The sequence below is a fragment of the Mobula birostris genome, chromosome 8 (genome assembly GCF_030028105.1).
Source record: "Mobula birostris isolate sMobBir1 chromosome 8, sMobBir1.hap1, whole genome shotgun sequence".
Lineage (NCBI taxonomy): Eukaryota > Metazoa > Chordata > Chondrichthyes > Myliobatiformes > Myliobatidae > Mobula > Mobula birostris.
This window is the reverse complement of record NC_092377.1, coordinates 88,028,601-88,043,541: the sequence shown is the minus strand read 5'-3', so window position 1 is coordinate 88,043,541 and position 14,941 is coordinate 88,028,601. Positions and strand designations below refer to the sequence as shown.

Below are 14,941 nucleotides of genomic sequence, written 5' to 3'. Positions count from 1 at the left end.
GCAGAAGACATCATTGCCGAGGAACAAGCAGGCTTTCGTAAGGGCAGAATCACCACTGAGCAGATTTTCAACCTCCGCACCCTCTGTGAGAAACACCTTCAGCACCAGAGAGAGTTCTAACACGTCTTCATGGACTTCAAGAAGGCGTTTCACAGAGTCTAGCATGATGCCTTATGGGCCACCATGAAGAAATTCAACATGGGGCAGAAGCTGATTCATACAATTCATCAGCTTTACACCAAGGCAACCAGTGCAGTGCTCGCTCAGGGCACCATTTGGGAGTGGTTCCATACCTCTGTAGGAGTCCGTTAGGACTGCCTCCTCTCCCCCACACTCTTCAACATCTTCCTGGAATGAATCATGAGTGTTGCCCTTGGAGATCATGTGGGCACAGTCAGCATCGGAGGGAGGAACATCAAAAACCTAAGAATTGCTGACGACATTGATGGAGTTTCAGGAAAAGTGGACGAACTGGCCAACCTGGTCAGCCATCCTGACAGAGCCTCCACAAAATTTGGAATGGAAATAAATGCCGAGAAAACCAAACTCATGGCAAATGCCAATGGTGCCATCGCAACAGACATCTCAGTCCATGGTCAGAAACTTGAGACAGTGCAGCAGTTCAAATACCTGGGGGCAATCATCAATGATGAAGGATCAAGACCAGAAGTCCTGGCAAGAACTGCACAGACAATGACTGCACTATCCAAACTCAAGACAATATGGAGGGACAGCAACATCACCATGAAGTACAAGATCAGACTGCTGCATGCATTGGTATTCTCCATCTTCCTGTACGCATGTGAGACATGGACCCTCACAGCAGAGCTACAGAGGAAGATACAGGCATTGGAAATGAGATGCTATCGCAACAGTTTGGGCATCTCATACTTGGACCACATTACAAACGAGCAGGTCAGCAAGACCATCCAGCACCACATTGGCCCCCATGAATACCTTCTCACAACGGTGAAGAAAAGAAAGCTGAGATGGTACAGCCATGTAACAAGATCCAGTGGCCTTGCAAAGACCATTCTACAAGGAACTGTGGAAGGGAAAGGAAGGAGAGGTAGACAGAGGAAAAGTTGGACGGACAACATTAAAGAATGGACAGGGAAAACATCTGCGGTCACCCAGGCTCTGGCACATAACTGCGACACATGGAACGGACTGGTGCAAAGCTTGTCATGACGGCACCCCGACGGCTCCACCAGGAGTTAAGAGCGCAAGGCAAGGCAAAGCAAAGGCAAGTCAGGGATCCTCTTGGAAAGAGTGATCATAGTATGATTGAATTTTGCATACAGATGGAGCATGAAATAGTTAGATCTAAAACTAGTGTATTGTGCGAGAACAAGGGAGACTACAACAGGATGAGAAAGGAGTTGGCTATTGTGGATTGGGAGCACAGGCTATTTGGTAGGACGGTTGAGGAACAGTGGAATACTTTCAAAGAGATTTTTCACAGTGCTCAGCAAAAGCATATTCCAGTCAAATGTAAGGACAGCAAGTGTGGGGAGAGCCAGCCTTGGATAACTAAGGAAATAAAAGATAGTATCAAATTAAAAGCTCATGTGTACAAAGTTGCAAAGAGTAGTGGGAGCTGGAGGATTGGGAAAACTTTAAAAAACAACAAAGAAAAACTAAACAAGAAATAAGGAAAGGGAAGATAGAGTATGAAAGTAAATTAGCACAAAATATAAAAACAGATAACAGAAGTTTTTATAAATATATGAAGTGGAAGAGGGTGGCTAAAGTCAATGTAGGTCCCTTGGAAGACAAGAAAGGGAAAGTGATACTGGCTGATAAGAAAATGGCGGAGGAATTGAACGACTATTTTGTGTCGATCTTCACGGTGGAAGACAAGTTTAATATGCCAAAGAATGATGTTATGGTCGAAATGGGAGGTGAGGACCTCGATAAAATCACTGTCACTAAAGAGATAGTGATGAGCAAACTAGAGCGCCTGAAGGTAGATAAGTCCCCTGGTCCTGATGGGATGCATCCCAGGGTGCTGAGGCAATTGGCGGAGGTTATAGTAGATGCGTTGAGCCGGCTGGTGGCGTAGTGGCAACAGCGCTGGACTTCAGAGCAAAGGCTCCCGAGTTTGAATCCAGCCGGCTCCCTTGCACGCTTTCCATCTGTGCTGGGTTGAATGTCAAGATAGCAACTTGGCCTTGTGAAAATAAGGAAGCCTGCTAAAAAAACACCGTCATGATGGCGTCCCAATGACTCCACTCGGAGTTAAGGGCTTTCGTCTTCTATAGTAGGCGCATTGGTAATCATTTACCAAAACTCTCTAGACTCTGGGCAGATCCCCGCAGATTGGAAGACAGCAAATGTCACGCCACTTTTTAAAAAAAGGATGTAGGCAAAAGATAGGCAACTATAGGTTTGCCATTGCCATTGCAGTGTCTTTATAATGTGGGTGACCCCAGCCATTATTAATATTCTTCAGAGACTGCCTGGCGTCAATGGTCCCATACAATCCTCCACCACCTGCTCTCATGGCTTCTTGTGACCCTGATCAGGGGGCTAAACAAGTGCTGCACCTTGCCCAAGGGTGACCTGAGGCTAGCAGAGGGAAGGAGCACCTTACACCTCCTTTGGTCGAACACATCTCCAGCCCACCACCCTGAAATCATTAATAATCAGGGAAAAACCACCACAGCTGTTGAAGTCACACTGCACAAAGAAGATGGTCATGGACACCGCAGCAGGAGTTCCTTAGGAGAGTGTTTGTAGTTGAGACGTCTGCAACTGCTTCATCAATGGCCTTGCTTCCATTATAAGGTCAGAAGTGAGGAGTGTTTGCTGAAAATTGCACAAGGTTTAGTTCAAGCTGCACCTTCTCAGAACAGCATGTAGTCCACTCTTGCTTGCATCAGACAACATTTAGATGTGACAAGTAACGTTTATATGACTAACAAGCTAAAGAATAACCATTTCAAACCAGAGGGAGCCTAACCCCCTACTCTTTATATTCAATAGCACTGCCATTAGGGATAATAATTGACAAGAAACTCAACAGAACTAACTGTACAAATAGTGTTGACCATAAGAACAAGCTATGGGATGAGTATCCTGTGACAAATGATGGTACACAGCCTTTCCACCATCACAAGGTGTAAGCTAGGAATATGATCAAATACTCCACACTTGCTTGGAGAAGTGTAGCTCTAACTGTAGTGGTCTCTTATATCTGGTGTCTGAATTTGGCACAAACCAGTCTACGTGGGGTAAAACTAGTTAAAAGTCACAGAGCGGCATAACCCAGAATTTAAAAAAAAACTTTATTGAAACATTATCTTGGTTGTAACCTTTGCATAAGCCCTCTATATAATTTAACATCAAATACCACAAAAAAATTACAAAGACGTTATGCAGTATAATACAATACCAAATACTGAGCAAGGATATTAGCTCTGTGCTCTTAATGATCCTAATCAAGTTTAATTCTCAATTGTAACTGACCTTCAGCTCAGGTCTATATCTAACTAATTCTGCCTCTGAAGCCAACTCACTCTGGTGATCACTTGAAGGAGCTTGTTCCTTTCTGTATGGGTGATCAGTGCTGTTATGTTGCTCTAAACCTCCCATATATTCCCTATAATAAATTCAGAAATCACACCCACAATAGACCCTCCCATTTGCAACTACAGTACATATCTTTTTCAATATTTTTTACTATTAATTTCTACATAAAGAATACAGAGTACAAGAAGTATATATTATAAGTAAAAAAAAAATACCAATACATATTTCAATCACACTTGCAACCTCATTACTCTATATTCATGTAAATTAAATTAAATCATAATATTGAAATATGATAATTTTATTATTATACAGAAAAAAAATCTAAACCCACTACCAAGATCGAAGCTGCTTGGTAAAGAAAGAAAGAAAGAAGGAAAGAAATCCTTATCATATAGTGAAATATGTTATTAGCCAACATCTGTACTTTAACAACAAATCAAGGATTTTGAAAATAGGTCAAAAATGGTCCCCACAATGTGTGAAAGTTTTGGTTAGATTCAGAAATTGAACAACGGATCTTTTCTAAATTTAAACATGACATAACATCACGTAACCATTGAGCGTGAGTAGGTGGAATGACATCCTTCCATTTAAGCAAGAGCATCCTCCTAGCTATAAGAGAAATAAAAGCCAAAATGTGCAAATCAGATGCCTCCAGAATAATATCTTTTTCTCCAACAATACCGAATAAAGCAGTCAAAGGGTTAGGCTTAAAATTTACTTTGAAAAGTACAGAGAAAGTTTGAAATACTTCCTTCCAGTATTACTTCTATCACAAAAGGGAGATATGTCCAAATAAAAACAGGATAGCTTATCCTTGGTCATGTGGGCTCTATGGACCACTTTAAATTGTAAGAGGGAATGGCGGGCACATGACAATGAAGCGTTAACCAATTTAAAAATTTCATTCCAAGTTTCCTCAGAAATTGAAGTCTGTAAATCTTGTACCCAAAGATTTTTAGTTTTGTCTAAAAGAGCATTTCTCATTCCCAGCAACATACCATAAATATCAGATATTGAACCATTATGAGATGGTTTCAAATTAAAAATTACATCTAATAAGTTCTTATCAGGAGTTTTAGGAAATGTATATATAATTGAGATTGCAGAAAGTCTCTAATTTCTAGATATCGAAAAAAGTGGGTTTTTGGTAAGCTATACTTAGCTGACAATTGCTCAAATGAAAAGAGACTTCCTCCAACAAACAAATCCTGGAAGCACTTAATACCCAATCTATCCCATTCTTTAAAAACTAGATCGGTCATAGAAGGTTTAAAAAAAATTAGAAAAAATGGGACTAGAAAGAGAAAATCTCAATGAACCAAAATATTTTCCAAATTGTACCCAGATCCTCAAAGTATATTTAACTATCAAATTGTCAGTTAGTCTATTTAAAGATAAAGGAAGTTAGGAGCCAAGAAGAGAAATGATAGAAAATTTATTAACAGAGTAGGCTTCTAAAGAGACCCACACTGGACAGTCCTCACGGTTAATATGACCAAAACATGAGGTTTCGTATATTGACTGCCCAGTAATAAAACCTAAAATTGGGTAAAGCTAAACCTCCATTCTTTTTAGCTTTTTGAAAATGAACTTTATTTAATCGAGAATGTTCATTTTTCCATATATAAGAAGATAGAATAGAATCAAGAGAATCAGAAAAAGATTTAGGAATGAAAACGGGTAAGGCTTGGAAAAGGTATATAAATTTAGGTAAGATATTCATTTTAATAGAATTAATTCACCCAACCAACGATAACAAAAGGGGCGACCAGTTTGATAGTGCCCTTTTAACATAATTCAGTAGGGCAAGAAAATTTTCTTTAAGTAGGTGTTTATAATTATTAGTAATTGTTACACCCAAATAGATAAATTGATTTCTTACAATTTTAAAAGGAAGGTTAGTATTAATTGATACCAAATTATTAAAAGGAAAAAGTTCACTAAATACAGTTTATATCCTAAAAATTGACTAAAACAGGAGAGCAAAGAAAGCACAGGAAGTAACGAAGTCTCAACATTAGAAATAAAAAGCAATAGGTCATCAGCACAGAGCGAAACTTTGTGGGTAGTACCTCTTCTTAAAATACCAGTAATGTCATTAGATTCTCGAAAAGCAACGGCTAAGGGTTCTAAAGCCAGATCAAAGAGCAAAGGGCTCAGGGGACAACCTTGTCTAGTTCCACGTTGAAGTTTAAATGGTTTGGAGTTCTGAAAATTAGTAAGAGCCCAAGCAGAGGGAGATAGATAAAGTAATTTAATCCATTGAATGAAATCAGGCCCAAAATTAAATTTTCCTAAGGTTCTAAGTAAATAATTCCATTCAACCCGATCGAAAGCCTTCTCAGCGTCTAAGAATATCATGCATTCCGATATCTCCTTAGAAGGAGAATAAATAACATTTAATAAATGACAAATATTAAAGTGGGAATATTGATTTTTGATAAATCCAGTTTGATCATCAGAAATGGTAAAATATTTTCTATCCTATGAGCCAGAACTTTGGATAGAATTTTAGTATCAACATTAAGTAAGGAGATTGGTCTATATGAAGAATATTCAATTGGGTTTTTATTCTTTTTAAGAATAAGTGAAATAGAAGCTTCATAAAAAGATTGTGGCAACCTACCCAACTTAAAGGAATCTGAAAAGACTGAACGTAAATGAGGTATAAACAGTGAGGAAAAAACCTTATAGAATTCTCCAGAAAATCCATCAGGACCCGGAGCCTTCCCCGAGTGTAATGAACGTACAGCCTCGGCAATTTCCTCATAAGAAATAGGTTGATCCAACTGTTTTCAGTTATCAACAGAAAGTGTAGGAATATTTAATTGGTCTAAAAAATTATTCATTGCAGTAATATCTTTATGAGGGTCAGAACTATAACGTTTAGAATAAAATTCTCTGAAGGTATCATTAATTTCTAAATGGTCAGTTGTCCTATCACCATTAGCTTTGCAAATTTCTTTAATTTGCCATTTACCTATAAAGGTTTTTAATTGATTAGCCAACAATTTACCTGTTTTATCTCCATGAATATAAAACGAACTTTTATCTTTTAAGAGTTGAGTGGAGTCAAGGGATATGGGGAGAAAGCAGGAAAAGGGTACTGATTGTGGATGTTCAGCCATGATCACAGTGAATGGCGGTGCTGGCTCGAAGGGCTGAATGGCCTACTCCTGCACCTATTGTCTATTGAGTTTCAATTAGATAAGTTAAAAGAAGATCACATTTAGTTTTAATTTCAGCACGCCTTTTATATAAAGCAGGAACTACTGTACATATCCAAGTACGTCTGTATGTGTAACATAAAAGTTGTTTTGTGTTATCAGCAGTTTGAAACATTCTTACTTCAACAGTTATCTTGACAATTCTGTGGACAGTCACACTAACGGAAAATCTCTGGTGAGTGCAGATAAGTAATTTGTGCCCTTAGGTTAGCCTTCCTTGTGTCTCTGTATACTTTTGGAATCTCTTTCACAAGTTTCTTTGAAAGTTCCAATGTTGTATGCATACAGTATAATCTAATCTTATATAGTGTTTCACAATCATATATAAACTAATCTTATGTATTGTTACTTATTGTGTGTTTTTAATTGTGTTCCTTATGCTTATTGTGTTTTGTTATGCTGCATCGGATCTGGAGTAATGGTCACTTTGTTCTCTTTTACACTTGTATACAGATGAATGACAATAAACAATCTTGAATCTTGAATTCTTGTGGTTAACTTCTGGTGATTGTTGGTTAACCTTGAGTTAGATATGTTACAAGCAACACTCACCACTCAAGAGGCTTGACACCAGCCAGGTCTGAGCAGCCTGCTTGAAACGCACCCCGTCCCAACCCAAAACATCCACTCCCTCCACCACCTGCAGCCCGGAATGCAGGGTGTCCCATGCACCAGATGTCCTACAGTACTCTGTAAATTGCTCGGACTGTATTAATCAAACCCACAATCTCCAACTACAAGTCAGGAAAGAGCAGAAGGTGCATTGGAACACTATCTTAAATTGGAAATATAAGACTGTTCCTCCATTGAATTTAAGTCCTAGAATTCCCTACCCAACTGCAGTGGGGGCATTTTCAATAGTGACAGCAGCCTGTGAAAGAAGGGCTCATCGTCATCACCCCAATGGGCACATTCAGAAAATAAATTAAAACAAGAACATTTTGGTGTTTGAAATAATGTTTGGAGCATCATAAGCATTACAAAAACTATTCAACAGAGTACCATTTCCAGACCAAATTGTTATTTTACGATGACAAAAATATACAAGGAAGAAAATTGTCGACAAGTCATGCCGACAGATTTTGAATCTGCTTGGACTATGACAACGGGAAGGCAGATTCTTCCTGATCATTGTAGAAACTGGCCATGTAGTAAAAAATATTCCAGCTCGTTGGAAACATCCAAGAGTATTGAGTTTGTATTAAATTAGCAGCATGAAGTAATCATATACAAGCTGTATTTTCAGGGGGAAAAAGTTTATTTTGCCCATAGGCACCTAAAAACATGCTGTTAGTTATAATTGCAGTTTCAATTGAATTTACAGTTATTCCTGTTAGCAAAGAGCATTCCTCTGTCTAGGTAAACTTTGGATTCTATTAAAAGTATTATTTGCTGTTAAATCTTAAATTTAACTTCCTTCTACTTTAACCTCAAATCATATTCTCAACTGTTTCTTTGTGCTTTCGTTACATGATGGACATTTTTACAGGGTTTCAATATGCTGATCTACTCTGCATTTTCCATATTATTGTCATTGTTATATTCACTTTCCCCACACTACCTGCAAGCTTGATTATCACCCACCACACTTGCCTGTCTCATTTTGCATTGAGGCTGATATCTTGTCAACCTACATTGGCAATATGCTTGTTCCATTCTATAGAAAGCCTTTATCTCTCCAGTCTTGTTCTGTAAAATAGTTGGAACTTAGCATTTTGACTGTAATTTTTGAAGAAGCTATCAAGATTTTGACCACTTTTCCCTAAAACAGACTTTTAAAGTTGCATTCTGGTATAATTTATGTTTTTCTTGTAAATTTTGTGTCTCTAATGCTTTATGCCTGTGATGCTGCTGCAAGTAGGCACATCATTGCACCTGTGTGTGCTTATACTAGTGCAGATGACAATAAACTTGACTTTGACTTTGAGAGTGCTTCTCTTTATTTACCCTATCAAATCAATCATGATTCTGTCAAATCTATTCTTAATCTTCTCCATTTTATGGAGGACAAACTCATTTTCTCTTAGCCTCTGAAACAATTTAATTCTTCTCCTGGCACGACTCTATTAAATCATCTCTGAACTCTGCAATATCTTTCTTCAAGTGTAATGTCAGAACTGGACACGATATTTCAGCAGAGACCCAAAAAGTGCCTGATATAAGTTTAATCATAATTATCAAGAGTCTGCAGGTGCTGGAATCTGAAGCAACAAATAACCTGCTGAGGAACTCAGGGGACTGAGCAACATCTGTGGGGGCGGGGGGGGTGGGGGTAAGGAATTGTCAATGCTTGGGTCAAAGCTCTGCATCAGAACTGATTCAGCCTTGCAATTTTGTTTTTTAACCTTCCGTTTGCCTTTTAACAATTTTAACCATGCTATAATTAGACACATCTGTTTCCATCTAGCTCTTGAGCTGTACCATTAGTATCTGCAAAGCTAGAGCCTTCACTTTATGTTCTTCAGCCCACCAGTTATTTCAGTCTTTGGTCTATGGGTTAAACTTGTCTCCAATCATTCCAACCGTTCTGCATTGTACGATACTAATCGGACGCTGCTGATACCTGCTCACACCAATGACTGTAATGCAATAGCCTTTGCCTTATTCTCGAAGACAGGTGGGCCTTGTTGCAGTCTTTCATGCCATGAGCATCAAGTTAAACTTCAATGAATTATTTGTGGAAGTGGCTGAACTAGTAAGTTTGGTGGCAGGTTTCTGGAAGTAACAGAGAAAACATGTCGAGGACATTCTGAAAGCTGTCTTTAGAAAGGTAACACATTCACTTGGGTTTGTACCCCTGGCGATAATCCCGTCATGTCAACCAGTTTAGTAAAAATGCTTGTATACATTTCTAATTTTAATTGTTCCAGAATTAATAATCATGCTTCCGGCAGCCTAACCCTAAGTTCTGAAATTCTCTCCCTGCACATCTTTCCACGCTGCCTCTCTCCAGCTTTAAAGTGCTCTTTGAAATGTAGGCATTTGATTGTCTCCTTTTGCATCTCAGTGCTATGCCTTTTGCTAATGCTCCAGCAGCACGCCCTGAAATGTTTTTATTGCTTTAATGGTCTGATGATGGAAAGCATGCACTGGAAGTTATCTGCCCTGTGATAGACCCAAACTGTCTGTATAGGTACTTTGTACTACAGCAAAACCTATCCTTGGTCTGAGGCTGGAGAAGGTGCAACTTGGTAGGGGAAGGTAGACAGCCAGATTTATAAGGTGTGTTAGCAGACACACCAGGGCAGTTGAGGTGATCAGAGCATCATTCAATGCCATGCTTCAGATAGAAGGAGGGAGCATAAGTTATCTCATCTACCCATGGGAGAAAGAACAGGCAGAGCACACTGTTCACTAAGAGAGTCTGTATTAAACAGAGAGATTCAAGGTATGGACAGGCCATAGTGAGATCTCCTGGTGCCAGTGGAACCGGCCTGAGCAAACATCAAGAAAGAGGGGGAAGGGAAGAGGTAAAACTGCACCACTGTCTGGTATGGGGGGAGGGGGGGCTACTGCACAGGACCAAAAGATGCTGCAGAGGGTCATGAATTTAGTCGGCACCATCTTGGGTACTAGCCAACTACCCAGGACATCTTCAAGGAGCAGTGTCTCAGAAAGGCAGCGTCCATTATTAAGGACCTCCAGCACCCAGGGCATGCCCTTTTCTCACTGTTACCATCAGGTAGGAGATACAGAAGCCCGAAGGCACACACTCAGCGATTCAGGAACAGCTTCTTCCCCTCTGCCACCCAATTCCTAAATGGACATTGAACCCGTGAACACTACCTCACTTTTTAAATACATATTATTTCTGTTTTTGCATGATTTTTAATCTATTCAATATATATATACTGTAATTCATTAATTAATTAACTCTTTTATATTATGTATTGCATTGAACTGCTGCTGCTGCCGTTAACAAATTTCACGACACATGCTGTGATAATAAACCTGATTCTGGCTCATAAACACGCCAGCACAGTGGTGCTGCCGCAAAACCACCTTCTCAGGCAGGGGTTCCAGGCCTTTTTTATGCCGTGGACCATGCCATTGAGCAAGGGGTCCGTGGACCCCAGTTTGGGAACCCCTGATCTCATAGATCCTGCAAACTGGCTTTAGTCCTGACTCTGTTGAGTTTGCATGTTCTCCCTGTTATCACGTTGGTTCCCCAAGGGCTCCTGTTTCCTTTCCAACTCCCAAATGTATGGGCTGGAAGGTCAACTAGCCCTTCGTCTGTAGGTGAGTGATAAGAGTCCGGTGGGGAATTGACGATAATGGGGAGGAAAGTAGATTACTCAGTGGGGTTACCCATGAGCCAGTATGGAAATATGAACCATTTCCCAACAATTGACTGTCTGAAACTGTACTGGACCTTGTTTTGTCGCTCTTGCTAATGGTTTAAATGTGCCACAGATTTCCCTCATCTTGCCGAAGAATGAGTCACGAAAGGTTGGTCCCTGGGTCTTGTAAATCATCATCATCATCAGGTGCCATGCCCAGTTTGAGCTTTGACTGCCATGGCCCACACACTCCTGTTTCGGGTCAAGTGGATCAATTCATTGGTATTCATTTCCAGTTCTCTGGCTGCTGTCTCTATCATCCTTTGTCTTCCTCTTGCTTTCTTCCCTTCAATCTTTCCCATAATTACCGTGCATTCTAACTCCTCTTTCCTAATCACATGTCCAATGAAGTTACATTGCCTTTTCATGATCTCATACATTATTTCTCTTTTTGTGTTTGCTCTGTTCATGACTGTTGGTTTATTGACACCGTGAAGGTATTGGTTCGGTTACGGTGACCAATGCACGGTTCGTGTAAAGAACGCATTTTTTTGGGGGGGGGGAATGTGTAAAAGGGATGGGCTAACGTTGTAGGTTCAAATACAGCTGTTGGGGGAAGTCCTCTTTGTGTGGAGTAAGGCTTGCCCAGCGTGTAGTGCTGCTCCCGCCCTGTAGGGGAAACATTGCGCTCCGCTCCGCTCCGCCCCACCGTCGCTGTCTGGCTCAACACTGCGGCTGCACCCAGGAAGGTCCCGGCGATCGTGGCGCACCCACCCACACTCACTCCGCTGCCTCGCTGCTGGTTCTTTGGCTCAGCACCATGAAGGCCGTCATTCAGAGGGTCGTAAAGGCCAGTGTGACAGGTTGGTACGGAGCCTGAGGAATAAAGCGGCATTTCCCCTGGCGTTGTGTTGTTGTGCGGCGTTCCCCACACTGGGCCACTGTTGCACCTGGACCTTGGCGGCGGGTTTACTGGCGCACGGGCGGCGTTGGGGTCTTCTGGCTCATTACCAACGATGTTCCCCTAACGCAGGGCTCCTTCCGTTTGTGTGCAGCCTCCAGTCCAAAGCTCATTAATTCCCAGCCCGCGAAAAATACTAAACGGGGGAGATGGGCTGGTCGTGAGACGGGGAACGATTCGCAACCAGGGCTCCGTGCTGAATGGGTTGGGGTCTGCAATCTCCTGCGCCGTCAGGCAGAGTACACACTTTGAATTTTTTTTTACTGGATCAGCCACCCCAATTCTGTGTAAGGGGCTTGTTGAATTATTCCTCAACTAACCCACGATTTCATCCTTGTGTTTCGCGTCCAGGCAATCTATTGTGCAGGTGGACATTGTGGGAATATTTCATGCTGTTTGTTATTGAGGTCCCGGAGGAAACTGACTCTGTGTACGCGAATAAAAATTGTCCACAGACGTGTGGGAAATGAATCATTTTGGATTCACAACCCCTGGCATGGCTGGCTTCGTTATACGGTTGTCTTATGAATACTCTTCTCAGCATTTGACAGATTAGGCCGTTGTACTGTTTGTATATGATAGTCAATGAATAGTGTTTAAAAACTTCCCGTGCTGGTGCTTGGTTGATATTGCGTGATAGACACCTGAGGGGAAAAAAATAAAACCCGTCTCCCTCCCCTTTTGTACTCTGTGGACATCCCAAAGTGCTGAACGGCCAAAGAAGTGTGGTCAAATCTGTTATGAAGGGGTTGTGGGAGCTGAGTGGGGATCTGAGGAAGATTTTTTTTACCCAGAGGGTGGCTGGAGTCTGGAAATCTCTGCCTGATGGGGGTAGATACTTTGACAACACATAAACAGCCTCTGGATGAGCCGTCTGAAAAACCGAGGTGCAACTGGCTGTAAATGAGATTGATTTTGATGGTAGTTGGTAGTTGAGATGGATGTAGTGGGCCAGAGGGCCTGATTCAGACCCATGTGACCCCATGGCTCCAACTCTCATGGAGAGCAGCTTGATAATGTCCAGGTTTTTTTCCGGCACAGTTCGAGGATTACAATGGACAACCTATTTCTTATTTCTTTTGTCATATGCCATGGCATTAGTTATGCTGATCCGGAAGGACCTCATTTGCCCAGGACCTCCAGCAAAGCAGCGATCTCTCAGCATTGTACTGGAGCTTCGCTCCCAGCTTGTACTCAAGTCTTTTGGAGATGGACCGAGCCACAGTCTTCTGACTCTGAGGCAACACCTGATCCTAGCTGACACCGAATCTAGATGTAATTGTAGAGGATCTGACCTGAGAAACAGCTGAAATGTGCACCCCTGGGTTTGAAACTGATGGTCACTTTGTGGCCACAGGAGGCCAAACCTGAACAGAATTTTATCCACAAAACTATTTGGTTCAGGCAGATGGTTCTGATAAACTGTTGGAATTTAATGCTCATTTATAGATAGGTCTAAAAGTGTTGTGTTTGTTGATTAAAAGTTATCATCCTGAGTAGTTACCATGGGAATTTGTAATAATCAGTCAAGTTCGAGGAGGCAGCTACTGATCCTAATTCATGTGGCTTTGATAGGGATGGGAATGAAGTAATAGCTTAAAGAAGATTCCTGGGGAATCAGGCCATTTGTACTCCCCGGAATGCCGTGGATGATGAGATGAGAAGAATGAGTGGTTATGTTGGAAAGAGTGAAGATAATTTTGTGGGAAGGGGGTACAGGGAGTAATTGTAAATACACTGTGGTCATAAACTGGGCTCACTTTCATTCTGAATGCTGTTGCTCGCTTTTATTGTTTGCATGATTTGTGTCTTAATCTGTGCGCACTGGATGTTTGTTTTTTTTTTAATGGATTCTTCTGGGTTTCCTGTTTTGTGGCTGCCTGTTCGGAAAGACATCTCAAGGTTGTATAATGTACACATACTTTGATAATAGATGTACTTTGAACTTTAAAGAACAATGTACTTAATAAAGGAAAAGGCTGTAAGAATCATTCTGTGGGTGAGATACTCCTATGGTGGTCCAGGTGAATCGGGAGAGAAGGTGGAGGTTCTCTGACAGTTAAATAAATATTAAATTTGGCTCTACTGATGATATTCTCATCCTGGTGCAGCATAACCATACTACTGCTTTAAAGCAAGGCCCTGTTGCATTTGAGCTATATTTATGCCAATATTAATTTACACTCTGATAACTCCCACCCCATTATTGGTCTGATGATGGTGTTAACTTTGTAATAAAAGCAAGGATTGGCTTTGGACGTGTGTGTTAAATCGTAGCTTGATCTTTCATCTACTTTTCCCTTTTTCGATAGGATGTTGGAATAGGAGATAAAACCTAAGGGGGACAGCCACCACTTTTACCTGCAGAATTCCATGTGCATTTGGCCATTGTTATTTTAGTGAGGGAGTTCTAGAGTCATACAGCACAGAAACGGGTCCTTTGGCCTATCTTGTCCATGCCAGACTGTTATTCTGTCTGGTCCCATCAACCAGCACTCGGACCATAGCTCTCCATACCCCTCCCATCCATGTACTTAATCCAAATTTCTTTTAAATGTTGAAACTGAACCCGTGTCTACCACTTACGCTGGCAGCTTGTTACACGCTAACACCACCCCCCGAGTCAAGAAGTTCCCCCTCATGTTCCCCTTAAATATGTCACCTTTCACCCTTATCCTGTGCCCTCTAGTTTCAGCCATCCTCAGTGGAAAAAGTCTGTTGCATTTACCCTGTCCGTACCCCTCATAATTTTGTATACCCCTGTCAAATCAACCCTCATTCTCCTGTGCTTCAGGGATTTAAGTCCCAACCTTATTCAACCTTTCCCTAAAAGTCAGATCCTCAAGTTCCGGCAAAGTCCCGGAGTTCCATGGATTTGAAGCATCCTTGATGAAGGAATGCTGATAGAGGTCCAATATGGGCTGGTCTGTGAT

At 41.2% G+C, this 14,941-nt stretch overlaps 1 protein-coding gene across 2 annotated transcripts in view; it reads left to right on the top strand.

Moving 5' to 3' along the window:
• Positions 1 to 11,719: 11,719 nt before the first annotated feature.
• The window catches only part of dtd1 (D-aminoacyl-tRNA deacylase 1), a 174,566-nt gene continuing 171,344 nt past the window's right edge, over positions 11,720 to 14,941 (top strand). For both annotated transcript variants that reach the window (XM_072265590.1, XM_072265592.1), the window contains exon 1: positions 11,720 to 11,910. In XM_072265590.1, coding sequence (XP_072121691.1) covers positions 11,868 to 11,910 — 43 coding nt within the window. In that variant the 5' untranslated portion in view covers positions 11,720 to 11,867. The remainder of the gene's footprint in view (positions 11,911 to 14,941) is intronic.